We start from the raw sequence: 20,788 nt of genomic DNA on the forward strand, positions 1-20,788 counted from the left end.
GGAGACGAAGCCAGGCTGGGGAAGACACTTAAGGAAATGGAGATAAAACAAGATTATGATGATCAACATATGGCTCAGGTGGTGGTATTAAAAGGGGAGCTTTGGAATGTTTGACCTCTGGGAGGCATTCATGGACAGAAGACTGTTCTCATGGGATGGAATCCACTTGAGTAGGGAGGAAAATTAACTTCTGGGATGGAAGTTGGCACAACTGATTAAAAAAGTTTTAAACTAGGACCTTGGGGGAGATGGTTGGGAGATGCTCATGTAATCTCCAATGATTCTAACATTGAGTGGGAGGAAAATCAAAGAAAGAAAGGATACAGCAATGGAGAAAGGAATAGCAGTGGGTAGGAGCATGGACATTAAGAGGAAAGATAGTTTCATTGGTATCAACACTAACAATCAGGTAAGCAATACTGGCAATAGAATGATTATGCCCAATTAGGTGAGGAATCTGGGCAAAGCCAATGCAAGGAGTCTGGGTAACAAAATGGAGGAACTAGAACTACAGATCAGGGATAACAGAAACATGTTGGAATAGTAGCCATGACTGAAATACGGGTATTGAAGGATGTGCTGTTCAGGAAAGACAGAAATAAAGTGCTGGTGTAGCAGCACTGTATGTGAAGACATGCCCTTGGTGTGCATGTGGCATTTGGGTTATGAAGACTTCTCACTTCCTCAGTATATCAGACCAATGTTTATACCACATCCTGCTACACTTTCATCACTAAAATATCCTGAACTAGAACTTGTCATATTTTTCATTGTGAATCATTTTTCTGATGAATTTAGTCCCTTTTTCTGTTTGCTTGTATTATTGTTCATAATTTCCCAACTATCCCTTTATGGAAACAAATTATAGCCAATAGGTTCTTTGAGAACTGCTCTTGTTCACACACAATCATCTTTGTCTGCATGCAAATGAAGGTATTTGTACAAAGGATAGCCCATTCCCCAACCATTTGTGTCAACAGAAATGTGTGTGTGAATGTTTGTGAATAGCAAGTCAAAAGGGAATGTGGCTGAAGCTGTTCAGAATCGGAAAGACCCTTCACAAACACTATTTCACAGAATTTGCCACCCAGCTCTAAGCTGAAGATGTACACCTGCTAAATCAGAGAAATGAGTTGAGTTTATCAGCCTCAGAATAACTGGTTTCTAGGATCTAATATTCAGAGAATCCTCATTCTTCTCATAACAGAGTCTACCACCCAACTTTTTTGTATCTAAGATAGTTGTATATGGTCCTGTTATAACATCTGAACACCTCACAGTCTTCAGTCCTCACAACACACCTGCGAATTAGGGAAGTCCTCTTACCCCCATTTTACAGATGGGAGATTGAAGCACAAAGAGACTAAGTGACGTACCCAAGGTCCCTTGTGACAGAGTGCTGAGAACCAGCAGCTGAACCAGCACTCAGGTCACTGTAAATCCAATTAGTTCCCCTGGAGATGCCTGATTGAAAGAAGAAATGGCTAAATACTAGTTCTGCTTGAGCTGAGGAGAGATAATGAGCCTTTTAAAAGAGCACAAGAAGGAAGTGCAGGAGGAGGAGAGGAGGGAAGGAAGGGGAGGGCAGGACTGCAGAGCTGGGCCAGAATAAAGGGAGATCTCTGCCTGGTGATATCCCGTCCCCCACTTATGATTGTACAACATTGTAAATAGGAATTGCTGCATGGGACCATAAGAGGGTGATGTTAGTGAAACACAAATAAAATATACCATGTAGGCGTTAGAGCCCTTTATACAAGAAGATAGGAGTGAAGGGCTGCATGCTGTCATGGTCCTACAGAAAGTCTATGATAGAACAAAGACTTGAACCAAGTCACCAGAGTCCCAGACTAATGCTCTATCAATTAAGAACCCATCATTCATAGACATGGTGACCTCTTACCTCCTTTTTATCTTGGTAGGTACCAACATCAACACTCCACTATGGGCACTATAGTTGTATGAAGTGGCCTGGATCTAGATATCCAGTGTGAAGATTGATCCACTCCCTCAAAAAATGCTTTTACATCTCTTCTGGTATTGACCATTTTCCCTTCCCAGCATCACAGGTGAACCATGCATCAGCTACAGCTTCTACTGTAGAACAAGTACAGAGACCAAGTGCTTTGAGATCTGGAGTCTTGACATCTGCTAAGCAGCAATATTCTGTCAGAGAATTAGGGACTGATACATATATATGGATACCTGAAAAAGAGCACATCTACTATGCAGAGTAACAATTTACTTTCACATCTATCAAGTCTTATCAATCCTTTTGAACCCTAGCCCTTGAGAATATTATGTTGGGCTGACCATTTGAACCAGTACAATTTTCTGGTGCACAGTTTACACCAGGAAAGAACACCTCATGACTGGCTCTCTCTCTTAACATTTGGTAGTCGCTTTTGATTCCATCAGCATAGTACATGCATTTTTGGAGGCAGATATTCCAAAGTTCCTATGTGGTCCCATGAAACTTTGGTGTGGAGTTGTCCAGTCATGTCAGGCATCCCACCAAAGCCCATAGTTTGCTTCCCTATATCTGGACTCACCAAATCAATGAAGCCTTAGGCCTATGATTGTCATCGAGAAATAGAACAGAAAATAACTCTCAGTATTGGACATTAGGAAAAACTTCCTGTCAGGGTGGTTAAGCACAGGAACAAATTGCCTAGGGAGGTTGTGGAATCTCCATCATTGGAGATTTTTAAGAGCAGGTTAGACAAACACCTGTCAGAGATGGTCTAGATAATACTTAGTCCTGCCATGTGTGCAGGGGGGCTGGACTAGATCACCTCTCAAGGTCCTTTCCAGTTCTACGATTCTATTGTCAGGTGATGACAAGGTCAGCAATAAAATACATCACTTTCTGGTCAGATTCTGAGAATCTTAACAAGCAATATGGTATGTGTGCAAAGTGAAAAGTCCAGAAAATCCCCAGTATTATCAGGTAGTGACAAGGTCAGCAATATAAATACATCATTTTCTGATCACATACTGAGAACCTTATCAAGCAATATGGCATGTTTGCAAAGCAAACAATCCAGAGGATCCCCACTATCTCTATTTGAGCTAAAGTCTGAGCCTTTTCAGATTTCTAGTGGTCTTCTATAGAGTTATCATATTTCAAGTTCCCAAATAAAGGACACTGCCAAGAGGAGGGTGTGGGAGATCAGGTGCTGGAGGGGACATTTTGGGGGTGCTGGAAGGGTGTACTGGGAGGTGTATTGGAGGTGCTGGAGGGGTGTGTGTGCTGGGTAGGGTACCTGGATGGTTCTGGAGGGGTGTGTGTTTATTGGGAGTATTGGAGGGATAATTTGGGGGGGGGCTGGAAGGATGTGTACACTGGTAAAAGGTATTTGGGGTGCTGGATGGGTGTGTATGTACTGGGAGGAGAATTTGGGGGAGGCGCTGGAGGGGTGTGTATGTATGTACTGGGAGGGTGTATTTGGGGGATGCCGGAGGGTATATTTGGGGGTGCTGGAGACTGTATACATATGGGGAGGAGTACTTGGGGATTCTAGAGGTGTGTGAAGGGAGAGGTATTGGGGGGTTCTAGAGAGGTGTGCATGAAGGGAGGGGTATTTGGGGGTGCTAGACAGGTATTTGGGGATGGTGCTGGAGGGGGCATTTGAGGGGTACTGGAGTGGTTTGTGTACTGGGAGTGAGTATTTGGGGGTGCTGGAAGAGTGTGTATTTGTACTGGGAGGAGTATTTTGGAGGGCTGGGGGGATGTTGGAGTGGTGCGTGTGTACTGGGAGGGGATATATTTAGGAGTGTAAGGGGGGTACTTGAGTGTTGCTGGGTGTGTGTGTGTGTGCTGGGAGAGAGTATTTAGGAGGTGCTGGAAGGGTTTTGGGTACTGGGTGGGGGTATTTGATGTGGTGCTGGAGTAGATGGGGTACTGGGAGGGATATTTGAGGGGTGCTGGAAGGAGTGACTTCCAGCAACCTCTGTGACTTTAGCCAGTGGTGTCCGGGAGCTGCAGGGTCCATTGCGGGTACCCTGGAGCTCCTGGCTGCCACAGGCAACAGGGGCCTCCCAAAGCTGCATCTGCCTAGCCACTGCAGGTGGTGTGGGGACCACACAGCTCCCCATTTTGTGATGGATATTTTTAGTAAAAGTCACAGACAGGTCACAGGCTTCCATGAATTTTTCTTTATTACCCATGACCTGTCTGTGACTTTTACTAAAAATATCCATGACAAAATATTAGCTTTATTCATAGCTACCCACTTTAAACCATAGTGGGGGAAAAAATAACCATGAGAGGAATCAATACTAAAACTGGCAAAGAGTCCTGTGGCACCTTATAGACTAACAGATGTATGGTAGCATGAGCTTTTGTGGGTGAATACCCACGTCGTTGGATGCATGATACTAAAACTATCCTTTTTCAGGGACACCTGGGAGGCTCTTCTATCAACTCCCATTAATACAATCTCAGCTAGGAATTCCTGAACACTTAGCAGAAACTCTGGACCAAATGTTTAGGGTAAAACATGCCAGATCCCTGTACAGAGAACTTTTGAACCTTCTATCAGGAGAAAAAAAATGTGTTGCCTGCTCCAAGTGGCTAGAGGGAGCTTGTGCTCCTTTGGATAGTCTGTGTTTTTGTTTTAGCCAATTAAATGTGTTATTGTAACCTTCCCTGCTACCTCATAGGTGGAAAACTAGAGGTCAGGGGACTGAAGAAGCAAGGAGCAGATAGGAAAGTAGTTGTCAGTTGTTAGCTAAAACAGAAGTATTAAGAATTCTCCACAGTCACTGTGGTTGGCTAATTACTTTGAAAGGGAGATATACCAAAGGCGTAAAGAAGCCATCATATAGAGAGTAAAGAAAAAGGAAAGCATATTATGATGACTAATTCACTGAACATTAAAGTGGATTGTTTCTACAGTACCAAAGTTGCTAAACATAACATTGCTCTAGCTCTGGCAAAAAACAGAAATTAGTGAGGTCCTGTTGTGAATATTTAAAGACTGGACACCAATCTCATCAGTTCCAATTTATTTCAACTTATTTTAAAGCATATTTAAAGGACAATATGGCATGTGTATATCTTTCATGTACAGTACATAACTATTAGGTTCTCTTTCAGTTTAACACAGGAAGCCCTAGACAACAGAAACTCTCTCATCTGCCCCATTAGTTGCTCATTATGTGTCTTGTAGCTGAATTCCCTCCAGAGAAGAAACAATTTTAATGTCTTTGTCATTTACATTCATATGTAACATATTCCAAGTCTTGCCAGTATGAGTCACATGCAGTACATATTATAACCTCCAAAATGGGCAACAATAGAAGTAGTGAATGATGAAAACGTAAGAGAATGAGTCACCTCCCTCAAGCCATCATGTAATTTCCTGAATGCTGATTTTACATGATATCTTTGTACTCTGTTTTAAGCCATGATTTTTCTTGCCACACAGCTATGATCAAGGATACAATCTGCTGCAAAAGTGAATATGTTAAACAAGACAAGAAGAGATGGGCCTCACCTAAAGCCATGGATTCCAATCCTCTCAGTTCAGATATGAACTTCACAGCTCAGGGCTAGCTCTAATAAAGGAGCCAAAACTAGAACTCTGAATCCAAACATTCCCCAGGGTAGGGAAAAGGGATCCAAATGTGAGCCTAATATTGCTAGGAAAATGTCTATTAATTGTGTGTGTGTGCAGGCACGCACCTGAGACAGAGAGCTTTAGAGCCAGAGTGAGAGACAGCTCACATGATTACTTCATTGAGCCAGTACTTCGATTGTACTACCAGCTGGCATCAGTGTAGACAGGGTTAGATTCCATCCTGGTGGCTTCATGCAGCCTTTTGGGGCACTAATATGATTCCAGATTAAATAATCCCTCTGGGGACTGTTGCAGTAGAAAAAAGAAGAATATTAGTTGCAATTCACAGAGCGATTTTGTTTTAGGAATCTTAATATTCATTTCATTGAACTTAAGTGAGAGGATGACCAAAACTGCTGGTAAAGAAATGAAAATGAGCTGCTACTTTTATGGTGAAAGGGGAGTGATCAAAAACTAAAGGCATCTAATAACATGTGTGCGGTTCTGTCTCCTCAGGACTAAAATGATTTAATGATAGCATATAATGACATTAATATAACTGGTCACTTTTCTACAATGGGGATTTGGGTCCTTGTTAGTTGTGGACTGTACTTAAACACACAAATGTGCCATATGTCAATAAGACAGCTAGATATACTTTTAAATGCTCCAAAGGAATTTGCGGATTTCCAGATGTGGCAAATCATCCACTAATTATTGTGCACACTATGTGCAGTTCAGCAGCTGCTTTGTGTTACAGTATAATTATAGGATAAGTATTAAATATGGCGGGTTTTCTAGTGTCTGAAATTACATATTTTCCAACAAATATCAAATAATGAAATGCAGAGATACACTTGAATTTAAATATAGGCTGAAGAGAGATGCATTGACTCACATCTTCCATGTGCACTACTTAATGTGTTCAATTCATCTGATTGTTGTTGCTCTAGTTTCTCATTTTAATTGTGTGTGTTTCGCATCAACTTATCTGTAATGCCAAGGGAAAAGTGAGTGAGGAAAACAAATGGGACAGCTTGTTTTTTTAAAAGTCAAATGGGCACACTGAGAATTGATGTAAGCAAGTCAATTGTGTTGATGTAAGCAAGTCAATTGTGTTACAATGAATTCAGTATTACCGAAGTCACTGGAGAGCATCAGCTTACACCAAAGCCTCAACTTCAAAGACTTCACATCCATCAGTCCTGTGCTTAGGGAACTTCAAGCAACAAGCAGGAAACCAATCAACTCTGTGCAATTTGTAAATTGAAATTGGGCTACAGTCCCTTCCATTATAGGGGCACTCTGCTGCTTCCGTTGAAAGCGTGGGGGAAGCACCTCCCTCCCATTCCGCAAGAGTCCAAAGGTAGAGTGCAGTTGTCGTTACCACAAATGATTTTTATCACAAGATGGCCACATCCAACATTGGGCTCAGAAATATAATTAGCAACTATCAATTTTCAAAATAAATTTCAGAGTGCATGTATATTGAGTTTAATTCTCTCCTGTACATAGATGAATACTTCAACTGTTTTTCAAAAGGCAATTTCTAAACAATATATAAACTATCTTTTAGCTTCCTTCTTCCAGGTCATGCATTACATATATAGCTTGATTTTCCATCAAGTGGCTTCCACTATTGCAAGTACATATAATTGTGAGTGTCATTTTTCACTTGCCCTTTAGTTCACTTACCTGTGTAAGTCTAGGTGCAAATAACAGCAAGTGCAAAGATTATGCCTGCACCTTTGCACTCAAAAAAATCCTTTTAAAAAATCTATAACAAAAACCAGAATCCTATTTAAAGCCAGGCTGAAAGTTTGACTTGTATTGTGCTGTTCATTTCCTAAAATTGCAGATGACGAGTGATACAAAATCTAGTCAAGTAACAGACCAAACTCTGACATGTGTTAGTACCTCCCACCGGTTTTTACCCAAACCTCTCTGATTTCAATGAAAGCTCCTGAAGAGAGGAGAATATAGTGATAGAACAAGACAAGAGATATATCATGCAAGAAGGCTTATCACTGGTTTGTTTGTTTTTTAAATACTCCATTAGTCTGTGCTTGTTAATCTGTGACATTCTAGGTTAAATTCATAACTGCATGGTATGTCTGAGCTACCTTCCAGAAATGTTACCAAATGCTAGTCATAATAAGTTAAGCTTTAACTAAGGCTAGATAGCCATGTGACTTCAGAAACAAAGGACAAATTTTAAAAAATAATTACTTAATTCAGACAATACACTGGTCTCAATCTAGACTGACCCTTTAATTTGTTTTTAAAAAACATATTTTATTGATAAATCCTCATTTTTTCTCTCTTTTCAGAATATATCAGACTATGAGTTGAACAAATTCAATATAATGCACCAGCCGTAAGTCTCTTGTTCCTTTCTGCTTTCCCATTAAATAACCATTGTTCCTTTGCATATTGTCACTCTTTTTGTTGGTAAATAGGTTGACACTGAGAACTGTAAGCTCCTATTCACTGCATAGTAAAGACTGTAAATCATCTGGGTTGAATTTTCCCAAAAGAAAGGTGATAAAATATTTGCAAGAATACTGACCCAGATCAGCTGACAAAATAGTCTCTTCATGTGCAACAGAATGCTATCAGGAAGAACCACAACAGGAGGAAAAGTACAAAGTTCAACTTTAACATTCAGCTTTTTGGGTACACCAAGCAGATTTCATTTTGCACTGATTTTCAGTTGAGCTCAGCTCCCAGATAGGCACTTTAGTAAGTGGCCAGATTTTCAGCTGAGCTCTGCAAATAACATATTTGGAAAATCTTGCACGTCACTGGTTGCTTGCACATTTTGAAAATGTGTCCTTTATTTAAGTACGTGAATAGGAGCAGAGTTCTTTTGAAAATCTGGGTTGAGATCTTCTGAAAAGCATATGAACTCTGCAAGAGCAACATTGCTATGATAAGCCACAATGTGCATAGACTGCAGATAAAGAATCAGTTCATTGAGGTAGAGGTGATAGCATGGAAACCATCTTGTCTATTGCTGTATATTATACAGAACAGAGCCCAAACAAGAAACATTTATCCAAACACCAAAATCAGGTCCAAATCCAAGCCATTCAAGTTTTATTTTCGGCAATCTCTATTTTGCAGTTAATTTAAAATCTACCTTCCAGTGGTACAAGATGGCTCAGAGGACTGGTAATGAGCTTATAGGGGCTAGGTCACACAATCATATCTAGCACAGGCTGCAAATGACCAGAAGTTATTACTATTCAACAGCCTATTTGAAACAAATGTGTGGGTGATCTCCATACAGCTCCTAATGAGCGAATGGCATATACATATAATTTGGTACAACATTTATAGGCAACGCCCCATGGTAACATTTTATATTTAAATATCCTTTAGAATACCAGTAGTATTGTAAAATTATGAAACAAGAAATTTTGATTCTAAGGGTATGAAATGCTTACACACAATTTGTGGCCACTCGAATATGTTTACAGTGAAATATTTTTAATATTTTGGGATATTCTCTCTCTTGGATGCCTTTGGACACACAGAAATATCAGTGTGTTTTCTCTGTGAAACGAAAGCAGTAAGACGTGGATATTAACTGATAAAACGTATACTGTCAGCTATGATTAAACATATATTTTACCTCCTGGCTTTTTATCCTGTGTTATCTTAAAGATTAACAGACTTATTTGGGCATAAGCTTTTGTGGGTAAAAAACCTCACTTCTTCAGATACATGGAGTCCATGGAGTCCATGTATCTGAAGAAGTGAGGTTTTTTACCCACAAAAGCTTATGCCCAAATAAATCTGTTAGTCTTTAAGGTGCCACCAGACTCCTTGTTGTTTTTGTGGATACAGACTAACACGACTACCTCCTCATACAATCCTGTGTTATATCTTTTTCCTATCTCTGATAAAACACTATCTCTGGTTTAAGAACAGAGCTGTCCAATGTCTCTCTCCCTTTCAATAAGAAGCTTGTTTTCCCCCCATCATACCTGCATTCCTGCTGATAAACTTTAAAGACTAAGAAAGTTAATATTTCCCTGGACTTGTTTTAATAATTAACTAAACGAATAAGGAAATGTCAGGAGGACCTTTGTGCAAAGTAATTAAAATCTAATGGGATGTCATTTCAATAGGAAAATCAGAGAACATTAATAATAAGTTGACTAAAGCTGCAACCTTTGTTTCTGTGATACTTTTGGGCCTGATCCAAGATGCACCTGAAGTCAATAGAATCCCATTGATTTGGGATCAGACATTGGACTTCCATAGACATAGGCATTTTCTCAGGCCGTGTGTGTTAAACTTAATAGGAGTAAGCACATGCTCTTCTGTAATATGAACACTGTTGGCAAACCTAAAGCACAAACTCAAAAAGTGGGCCCAATTTTCTATGAAAAAGTTTCACATGCAAAAAAAAAGCAAAGAAAATGAATGGTGGAAGATATGTAAGGGTTTGTTTGTTTGTAGCATTTTCTGTTTTTTCATATGAAATGGCTTGAAGAATATTTGTTTTTAAGTATGAGCTATTTAAACCAAAATGTTGTTATTTGCTTTTTTAGCAGTTTAAAATGAAAGGGAGACACCCCTTGAAATTTGCTGAGGGGAGAAGCAAAAGAGAACAAGTGATTTTTTACATAGAAAGTTGGCCAAAAAATGTGCAACTTTAATGAAGGTAACGTAACAATCTAATGCTTGGTGAACAATACTCCAAGCAGTGGTTAAAAGATTGGGAGAACCATGGTGGCCCCATTCCATTACTGGAATCCCAGTTTTCAGAACTCATATAGTACTGCATTCTTGAATGTCCATGGCCTAAAACTGGCTCAACTAACCCCAAAGCCCATATGAGCTTTTCTAATTAAGTCTGTAGTCATAGAAGATATTCCCCAACTGATTTATTCCTAATAGTAGAATATAGGAATACAAACTGCCATACAAGATCAGACTAGTAGTCCAGTTAGCCATATATTCTCTCGCCGGCCAGTACTAGATGCCTCAGCAGAAGGAGCAAGAAACCCTACAGCAGACAGCTATAAAATAACCTACCTATAGAGAAAGTTTTCTTCCTCCATTAGTTAGAGGTTGGTTTATGGCCTTGGACACCCATACACATAGGAACCCTTTCCAAACTCTTGGCCTTTACTTTGTGTGTGTTTTTAAATCCTTTTTACTGTAGCTCTAGATGTAACTCTAGATCAGTAGAAAGAACAGGAGTACTCGTGGCACTTTAAAAACTAACAAATTTATTTGAACATAAGCTTTCGTGGGCTAAAACCCACTTTATCGGATGCATGGAGTGGAAAATACAGTAGGAAGATATATATATACACACACAGAGAACATAAAACAATGAGTGTTACCAAACACACTATAATGAGAGTTATCAGTTAAGGTGAGCTATTACCAGCAGGAGAGAAAAAAAACTTTTTGTAGTGGTAATCAAATTGTCAACTACTGGAAATGGGCCATTTTGATTACCACTACAAAAACGTTTTTTTTTCTCTCCTGCTGGTAAATTTGTTAGTCTCTAAGGTGCCACAAGTACTCCTGTCCTTTTTGCGGATACAGACTAACACGGCTGCTACTCTAAAACCTCTAGATCAATGGTTCTCAATCAGGGGTCTGGGGCCCCTGGGGGAGGGGACCCCAAGCAGGTTTCAGGGGGTCCACCAAGCAGGAACAGTGTTAGATTTTCTGGGGCCCAGGGCAGAAAGCCAAAGTCTCACTGCATGGGGCTGAAGCCTGGGGCCCTGAGCCCACCACTTGGGGCTGAAGCAGAAGCCTGAGCAACTTAGCTTCACGGTGCCCCCTGTGGCATGGGGCCCTGGGCAATTGCCCTGCTTGCTATCCCGTAACGCAGACCCTGGCTTTTATATGCAGAAAACCAGTTGTTGTGGCACAGGTGGGCTGTGAAGTCTTTATAGCATGTTTTGGGGGAGGGGGAGCTCAAAAAGGAAAATGTTGGGAACGCTTGCTCTAGATAACCATAAAAGTAGAAAGATGCTGAGGCTAGAAAGCTAAGAGCAGTCTGAGGGCTAAACTTGCATTCATTCTATTTTACTGTGCGATCCTGCAAGATCTCACCAAGTAACCAAGGGCAGGCTGAATCAGTGTATAGGTGGGAGCCCAAGGGCACATCTATACTACCCGCCGGATCAGCGGGTAGTGTTCAATGTATCGAGGATCAATTTATCACGTCTCATCTGGATGTGACAAATCGATCCGCTAAACGACGCCCATAATCCACCTCGGCAGGAGGAGTAAGCAGAGTTGATGGGGGAGCCACAGAAGTCAACTCACCGCCATGAGTACGGCCAGGTAAATCGAACTAAGATACTTCGACTTCAGCTACGCGAGTAGCCCCGCTAGTGTAGCCCAGGCCTAGGGTGACCAAATGTCCTGATTTTATAGGGGCAGTATTGATATTTGGGGCTTTTTCTTATATAGTCCCCTATTACCCTCCACTCCCTGTCCTGATTTTTCACTCTTGCTATCTGGTCACCCTACCTAGGCCCAAGTAATCACCGGGGGGCTGCAGTAAGTGGTGTTGATGATTCAGTAGAAGACTCTCCTTCCCTCCCAGTTAGTACTGAAGATACACCCCAAAAGGAAAAGGTAAAGCAAAAATTACAAACTTTATGCTGTGGGAAAGATTGGTCGTACCATTCTGCTTCTAGCTGACACTCTGAAACAGACCTTGTCTACATTAGACTTCTCTGGGAAACCTTCCAGTGTGTATTCCACTAGCAGAGCTCTGCTCACATTGGCAACATGGGCAATGCTGGTGTAGAGCTGCGTTCACCAAGACTTACAATCACGTCATCTAGACCTAAGCACAGTTAGTGGATACAGTAGTAAAATCACCAATTACCTGTCTACACTAGCACTCCGACCAGTGGTTATAAAATAATGAGAAATATCCCCAATAACACAGAGGCCCCTTGGCAAAGACTCCCTTGTTCTTTACAAACAACTCTTGCCTCAGCCCTGACAAACTCTGCACCAAACACGTCTTACAGGATATTTATCCATAAAGAATAACATGCATGGTATTGTTGCCCCCCTGCAACAGTTAGCATGAGTACATGTAATCATTTATCATTTTCTTGTGTTCTTTTGTTTATGGTACAAGATGTAATCGATCAAAGGGGGGGGGTCAGTAGTATGGGTTAAGGATATAGTTAATTAAAAGATCCGGTAGTTAATGAATTGTAAATGATGAATTGTAGCACCTGTGAACATCTTTGTAAACAAGTAAGGTATATAAGACATGGCAACGGATAGTGATTCTTGCATGATCTGAGATTTTATATCTCCTTGCACCTTATTTGACTCAAATAAAGATACTTGCTTCTCCACTCCAGTGTGGTCATTGGGGATACGCACACCGGGCAAACGAACCCCAACTGTTGCCCCCCTGCAACAGTATCGACAGAAAACTTGTAACTTGTCAAGATTCATAATCAGTGAGAGACATATATATGGGTAATATTAAGAAATAATGTATTTATATTGAAAGTAAGCTTTATATGGACTTGGAGTAAAAAGTTAGTTACCAGGGGACAATACATGAGTGAGTAATTGCCCATTCAGGCAAGGGGGATTGTCAGCTCACTCTGGTGAGCCTATGAAATTGCAAGGCTCAATTGTATAGCCTTGTTCCATCCCAAGACTTTCAATGGAAAGCCATCAGAGACAACTGCCAACAACTGAAACCTCTTGGGGTTAAAAAAGGAAGATTACATCAGACAGGGAATCACCCTGCCTATGAATAAAGACAAAAGACTGTTTCCGTACAACACAGAGTGTGGGGGAAGGCACTCTGGATCCTTGTACTGAGCAGAAATCTTAGGAAACAGGGATGTTCTCATGAAAAATGGGATCCTGGTTCCTGTGAAGCCCGCCAACTCTACAACAGACTGAACTTTGAAGGAAATCCTGTATTAGATAGGAAAGTTAATTATTGCTGAGTGTAGATCCAGGTCCACTTTTTATTATTTTATTTTCTATTGCAACCATTTGTTTCCATCACTTTCTTGTGTTTCTAGTAGAATTTCTATTCTTTCTTAAGGAAACCTTTTGTTTCATTACAAGTGCTCAGTTATACAGGATCAGGGAGTTTAAAGTAAAACTGGTAAAATGGGGTACAACTGCTCTTTTGTGGGGGGGAAGGGGATTTGATATTTCTGTGAGTAGCCAGTGTCAGGGATTGGAGAACCAGTGTTCTTCTTGGTAACCTGCAAGACAAAGACAGTGCCTGAGTGGCTGAAAGGCTGGTGATGTTAGGGACCTAACACCCAGGTAGGCAGACACAGGGAAAACTCTCACTCCAGAAGCAGAGGGTAGCAAGGTGACTCTCAGTGCTGGGTGCCTTGAGAACCGTCACACCGCATTCCCCCACAAAAAAAAATGTCTAATGGAGACACAGCCTCTGAGCACTGCAGAAGCAGTCCTAAGGGGCATATACTCATCCCCTGGGTTGAGGCTCCTGAGGAGCACTTTGATTTGCTCTCCAGTTATGCATTCCAGTCAGACCTGGCTACAGGTTTAAATTCTCTGGGAGGAGTTCTGCAGAGTCCACTCTTCTGGGAGTCTGGTAAAATATGTTTTCAGACAGTGGGACATTTCTATTTTTCACTCTGCAAATCAGACTTTAGGTCAGACACTGTCACTCCGATACCCTGGAGTCCTCCTGAAATTCTCAGGTATTTGACAGCACTCTGAAGAGTTGATGAGAGGTAGCATTCCCAGCTGTTGTGGTCAGAAGCAGCTTTATTCAGGGTTGAAATTCATTGCAGAAACAAGGATATCCAGAATAGTACATTACTTTCAAGAATGTTGTCTAAGACATCAATTTCCACTCTTGGGGAAACTCATCAAAAAGCCTCACACACAAGTACTAGTGTTCTGAAATAGTCTTTCCAAAGATGCTCACTTATGTCTTTAATGGAAAGTGTAAGGCTGACTGTGAAATTTGCAACTGAGTATGCTGCAAAACTGACATAAAAGTCTTAGATATAATTGAATGGTACATATCCATAATTTAGAAATAAATATAGAGAGAGAGAGATAATTATAGCTTAGTCTCTTAAGTGTATAATTCAAGATTTCTAAAGTTAGGTGTTTACACAGACAGGATTTCAGAATACTCTGTTCACTCATGTTAGGGACAATGAAATTAAAAGGCCTTTCTAAACATGATTAGAGATATGTCCCAGACCAGAACATGAAATGACATGGACTCCCCAGCCCCAAACACTAGGGTGGGGTTTTCAAATCTGGGACATATATTTAGGGAACATCTCTCTGTAATAGGCAAAACAGACACCACCACTCCCCGTACCTGAATTTGCACATGCCACGTTGTTATGTAAGTAACAGACTCCAAAGCTGATTTGAACTGTCAGTGACTTGGGCCTATCTTATTTATATATGGTAGCACTGCAAATACCTAAGATGCTGTGCAGTAGGTGAACCGTGATGACCAGCCTATAATTACAGGCCTTTTATAATCATCATGTGGGCAGGAACTGGATTCCTTGTTTTGAAATCTACCACTTTTCACTGTGGTTCTGTATAGTGGTTGTTGGTTTACACTATAACCAGGAATATTATGGTATTCACGAAGCACAGATTCAATAGTTGAGATTGATCTCTGGATCCTTTTCTAACATCTTTTTCAGTTTTTTTGTGGGGGAAAATTGGGCTGAAATTTTCCATAGTTGGTCTCCAAGCAAAGGAGGATCCCTACACTCTGGGAACTTAAGAGCAAAATTCATTGAGGTATTAGAGAGAGTTATATCTGCATTAACAAAAAGATATTTTCCCCATATATTCCAGCTGACATGTTTGCACTTGTATAACTTAAACTGTTAGCGACAGAACCTTTAGATTTAGCTGCTTCTCTCCCCTCCCTCACCACTTTTAATTCCTTTTGAGGAAAAACAAAACAATCCAAAAATGTCTTTTCAGCATTTTTTATCATGTCCATGGAGCTTAATTCATGCTTGCTCCAGCTTCTTTATGCTGGGAAAAAGGGATGGAGTGGTGTCAAGGGGCTCTGAACACCTGTATCTGGCCACAACAAGGTTCTCTTTGCACAGGCACTGTGGACACCAGCTGCAAGACTGCCTTCCCAGCACCACCTCACGAGGCTGGAAACAGTCAAAGAAAGGTTACAGTTTTATTATTTTCTGTTTATTTCAAGCAAGGGAAATAGAAGAAAGGAAAGTGTAACTATGAGTAAGAAGCAGAAAAGGCAGGAGGAGCAAAGAAGCAGATACTGAGCTCACCAAGAACCAGTTAGAAGAGCTGTGTGCACCATGAGATCTGTCAGCAGCTGATTAGAAGTCCGAGCTAGTGACCATGCTGCATTCATATGCCATGAGGCAGGATGAGGCACCTGCTCCATATGAGGCCAGAGAAGGTCCCTTTTTCTCCCACAGGGCTGCCTGGCACATAGACATTCAGGGTGTGACCTGCATGCTGTTAGGCTGGGAGCTACAACAGCAGAGAATTCTAAGGCATCTAAGGTTACAGGGCAAGTGGTGACACAACCCCTCGGTGGTCTGGTCTGGATTTGCACCCCTGAACCATGACACCCTGTGACACTACGCTTTTACCTAGAATAATTTAAAATATTGAACACTTGCAGTCAAGGAACCATTTGTTTTTATAGGTTGTTTTCATCTTCTTTTTAAAAAAACATGGAAATTTAATTCAAACATTAATGAAACACTAAGGTTGGGGAATCTAGAATGGAAAAGTCAGGAAATATAAAACAGTCTGTTTCCAGCAGAGTGTTACTTATTTCTGCCAATTTGTACAAAGATAGTATTTTCTAATCCTGTTATCTCTGTGTATGTGGGTTAGTCATAGTTATTAAATGTATATCAAAGTACACAGCATGTGCAACATGATTCAATTAAGGCTGAACTAGGAAACTTGCCTTTTAGAATTCTTGATTGTGTGCTTGATTGCTGTAGCCTAATTTTATCTTAATATTAGGGTTGAAGATTGGTACTGCTCCACTGAAATCAACAGAATTTTTAACATAGACTTCAGTGGGCACAGGGACTCAAGCCCTTACCAAATAATGTAGGTTGAAAATTTGTTTTAAATGTCTGGACTTCTGATTACTGCCTCTTTAAATGAGAAGCTACAGTCTTGAAATCTTGTAACTTTCTTCATTTGCACTTTCACCCCCAATAAAGCTGAAAAACGTACTGTAGGTGGTGCTTTCTATCCTGATAATTAGAAACTAGGCAAAGATTTTCCTTCTCAATAGTGTATATGTTGTTATGGATAAGAACATAAGAACAGGCATACTGGGTCAGACCAAAGATCCGTCTAGCCCAGTATCCTGTCTTCCGACAGTGGCCAATGCCAGGTGCCCTAGAGGGAATGAACAGAACAGGTAATCATCAAGTGATCCATCCCCTGTAGGCCATTCCCAGCTTCTGGCAAACAAAATATTAAATTACCTTCTTGTCTCCTGATACCCAGTACTGACTCAGGCATGCGGCTTTAAATATTCAGAGATTTTGTTCTCTTGTTTTTTCTTAGTTTCCTGGTGTGCTTTAAATTATCCCTTTTAAATCTTTTTTTTCTAGGCTGAAAATGGACACTACCATGATGAATTGTATGTTTAGATTTTTCTCTCTTAATGCAATACCCTCCCAAACAGTAAAAATGACACCTAAACATGGACTGAAAAAGGCTTCTGTCCCCCACCACGTTAGTATTATGTAAATATTTCACAGGGCACCTTTTCAGCTGCCGGGTTGAAATGTGCAGCAATATAAATACTCCACAGAAAAGGCTTTAATCACATTAAACTTGAAAAAAACACTTTTCATTCATTTTTGGCAAGCAGAGCAGAATTTAAATCTTTGACAGAAGAGTCTCATCCACCAATCACAGGGCAGAATATTCGTAAGCGCAGTCATTGCCTGTTTATAAGAAATAACTCAGAATAGTTTCCTGTTCCTTTAAAAAAAATAGTTTAACTTCTTAGGCCATTTTTAAGTATTATTGAACTGTACCATGAGCCTTTCAAAAAGTATGACAAACTCACAAATATGCTCTCTCTAAGATGGCTATATATTAATGTAAACTACAAATGTGTAGACATGCTAAATGAAGTGGACATGAAACAACTGTGGAAACAACCATGTATTTGTCTTTCTTTCTCAACAAAAATAAAGATGCTAGCCTGTAACTATTACAGTTGGAAGAGCGTGCAGAGAAAAAATAGCTAACAATGGATACTAATTATTGGGGATCACCGGAGGAGGCTATTGCACATAATTGTACAAGCTTTGTTTGTAAATGACTTAGCAGTCAGGTTTTTAAGAAATGTGAATTGTTAGGTGTGAGGCAGTTCTCTTTCTAAAAGCTGAGAAGACACATATAAAGTCTGTACTTTCTGTCCAAGTCTCTATGACTGAATCCTTAGTTAGAGAGCTACTACTTTTCACATTACCAATGCAAGCAAACAAAAATATTACAGCCAGTTATGAGATTCAATGACTGTTGCAGCAGGGGCTCAAAGTGGAAATGTATTATTATATGGGTAGTATTTTCATTGTATGGCTTCTCATTGTTTAGTTGAGCACACCCTTACCTCTAGGCCAGAATGGCAGGACTTCAAGTCCCAAACAAGGACCTTGCTGATGCATAATATTGTGTCAGGATTGCCACCATTGCAGTACTAGGGAATGCTGTACTAGTCGAGATATATTTGTATCATAACCTTAGTCCCAGATTTGGACCTTAGCGTCCAAAATATGGGGATTAGCATGAAAACCTCCAAGCTTAGCTACCAGCTTGGACCTGGTACTTGCTGCCACCACCCAAAAAATTAGAGTGTTTTGGGGCACTCTGGTCCCCCTGAAAAACCTTCCCTGGGGACCCCAAGACCCAAATCCCTTGAGTCTCACAACAAAGGGAAATAACCCTTTTTCCCTTCCCCCCTCCAGGTGCTCCTGGGGAGATACACAGACACAAGCTCTGTGAATCCAAACAGAGTGACTCCCCCTCTCCGTTCCTGGTCCTGGAAACAAAAGGGACTTTCCTATTCCCCCAGAGGGAATGCAAAATCAGGCTAGCCAATTCAACACACACCGATCTCCCCTGATTTCTTCCTCCCACCAATTCCCTGGTGAGTACAGACTCAATTTCCCTGAAGTAAAGAAAAACTCCAACAGGTCTTAAAAGAAAGCTTTATATAAAAAAGAAAGAAAAAATACAAATGGTCTCTCTGTACTAAGATGACGAATACAGGGTCAATTGCTTAAAAGAATATTGAATAAACAGCCTTATTCAAAAAGAATACAAATCAAAGCACTCCAGCACTTATATTCATGCAAATACCAAAGAAAAGAAACCATATAACTTACTATCTGATCTCTTTGTCCTTACACTTAGAAACAGAAGATTAGAAAACAGAACTACTTCTCCAAAGCTCAGAGAAAGCAGGCAGCCAGAAATCAAAGACCCCAGACACACAATTCCCTCCACCCAAAGTTGAAAAAATCCGGTTTCCTGATTGGTCCTCTGGTCAGGTGCTTCAGGTGAAAGAGACATTAACCCTTAGCTATCTGTTTATGACAATTTGACAGTTAACTTTTCCAGTGCGGGCAAAGGAGGGGGAAAAATGGTATGAAATCAAGTTCAAATTTCTCAGTTTGATGAGAAATTCTGTGAAAAATGTCCAATGAGACAAAAATTGTCCAATTGCTTTCCAAATTTTTCTCTGAAACCAATTGTCATTTTTCAGCCAATTATATTAAATTAAACTATTGGGGAATCCTGACTGATATCGCCTGACTTAACTGGAGCTACTGGAGAAAATTGAAGGGGTATCAGAGGATTTAAACAGACAAGTCTTATGTGTGTGTGTGTGCGTGCATGCTTGTTTGCGTTCTCGCTCTCAGCTTGTAGCTGCATGGCCTCCTGAATCACAAGAGTCAGGCAGAGATCTGAAAGAAATGAACTCTCAATATCTTTTACCTCTCCAGGGCTGCCCAGGATCTAGCATTTAACATGCATTTGGCAGCTATGTCATACAGCCCTGCAGTCCTGCTGGATCCTCACACCACCATCCAGATTGGCTGCAGTTCTTCCTCCCAGCCACCCACAGGGGACTACTGCAGTAATAAGTCAGAGGCTACCTGATCAACTCTCTTCCTAGCACAACTCCCCCTGCCACAAGGAAAAAGCAGCAGCTGAAAACAGGGTTAAGAGTGGGAGTAGGTACCAGTGGGCTGGTAGTGGTCAGTCTAGAAGGTGGTGTGGGGGGAAGTTGCTGGCCCAAGGTTTTCCATAAACTTCCTTTTCTGCCACAGATTCTCCCTTATGTCCTTGTCTCCCCAATAATGCTGCTCTCCTAAGACCTCCCATCTAAAATTCTCCCATGCTCTTCCCCAAACTACTGTCTCCATCTCTTGCCTACAGTGACAGAGAAATCTGTTCTTGCCTTCTTCTCCCACCCATGCCAGCTGCCCCTAGGGTGACAAGACAGCAAGTGTGAAAAATCAGGATAGCGTTGGGGGGTAATAGGATCCCATATAAGAAAAAGACCCCAAAATCAGGACTGTCCCTATAAAATCGGGACATCTGGTCACCCTAGCTGCCCCTGCTTGGGAAATGGGAATCAGCAAGAAATGCCACACAGGATGGAGCTTTGCCTCTCTGGTATCATAATTCCAAAAATGTTTTAGCTAATTGTCAGCAATGCACTCCCTGGGAAATCAACACAGCAGGTTTCCTCTATGGTGTATGCTTTTGTCCATAGTGTATATAAATCCTATCAGTTATTACACACAAAACACTATGTTAAAAGAATGGTAAGAATACAAAAATCACATTAGGAAAATCTAGAATCAAGGTTGCTTATGTTCTAACAGCTCCACCTAAAAAAATTTTCCTTGACTAGATTGCTTATGCTTTGGGGCGTGTTATCTAGGTGCATCTATTAAGAGGAGGGTCTGTTTATTCCCCGTTAGCAAGGATAGCTAGGAAGGCAAATCGCAGACCCTTATTTCTCTAAGTCTCACAGATTCTTAAGCAGAGACAAGTTGGGTTACGTAGTATCTTGTATTAGATCAACTTCTGTTGGTGAGAGAGACAAGCTTTCGAGCTTATACAGAGCTCTTATTCAAGAATGCTTGTCTCTCTCTCACCAACAGAAGTTGGTCCAATAAAAGATATTACCTCAC

General features: G+C 40.8%; 1 protein-coding gene across 4 annotated transcripts in view; it reads left to right on the forward strand.

Moving 5' to 3' along the window:
- Positions 1 to 20,788, forward strand: part of BLNK (B cell linker) — a 168,591-nt gene that overhangs the window by 53,615 nt on the left and 94,188 nt on the right. For all 4 annotated transcript variants that reach the window (XM_030570035.1, XM_030570034.1, XM_030570033.1 and 1 more), the window contains exon 4: positions 7,895 to 7,941. In XM_030570035.1, coding sequence (XP_030425895.1) covers positions 7,895 to 7,941 — 47 coding nt within the window. The remainder of the gene's footprint in view (positions 1 to 7,894; positions 7,942 to 20,788) is intronic.

The sequence above is a fragment of the Gopherus evgoodei genome, chromosome 7 (genome assembly GCF_007399415.2).
Source record: "Gopherus evgoodei ecotype Sinaloan lineage chromosome 7, rGopEvg1_v1.p, whole genome shotgun sequence".
In the NCBI taxonomy this organism is placed as follows: domain Eukaryota; kingdom Metazoa; phylum Chordata; order Testudines; family Testudinidae; genus Gopherus; species Gopherus evgoodei.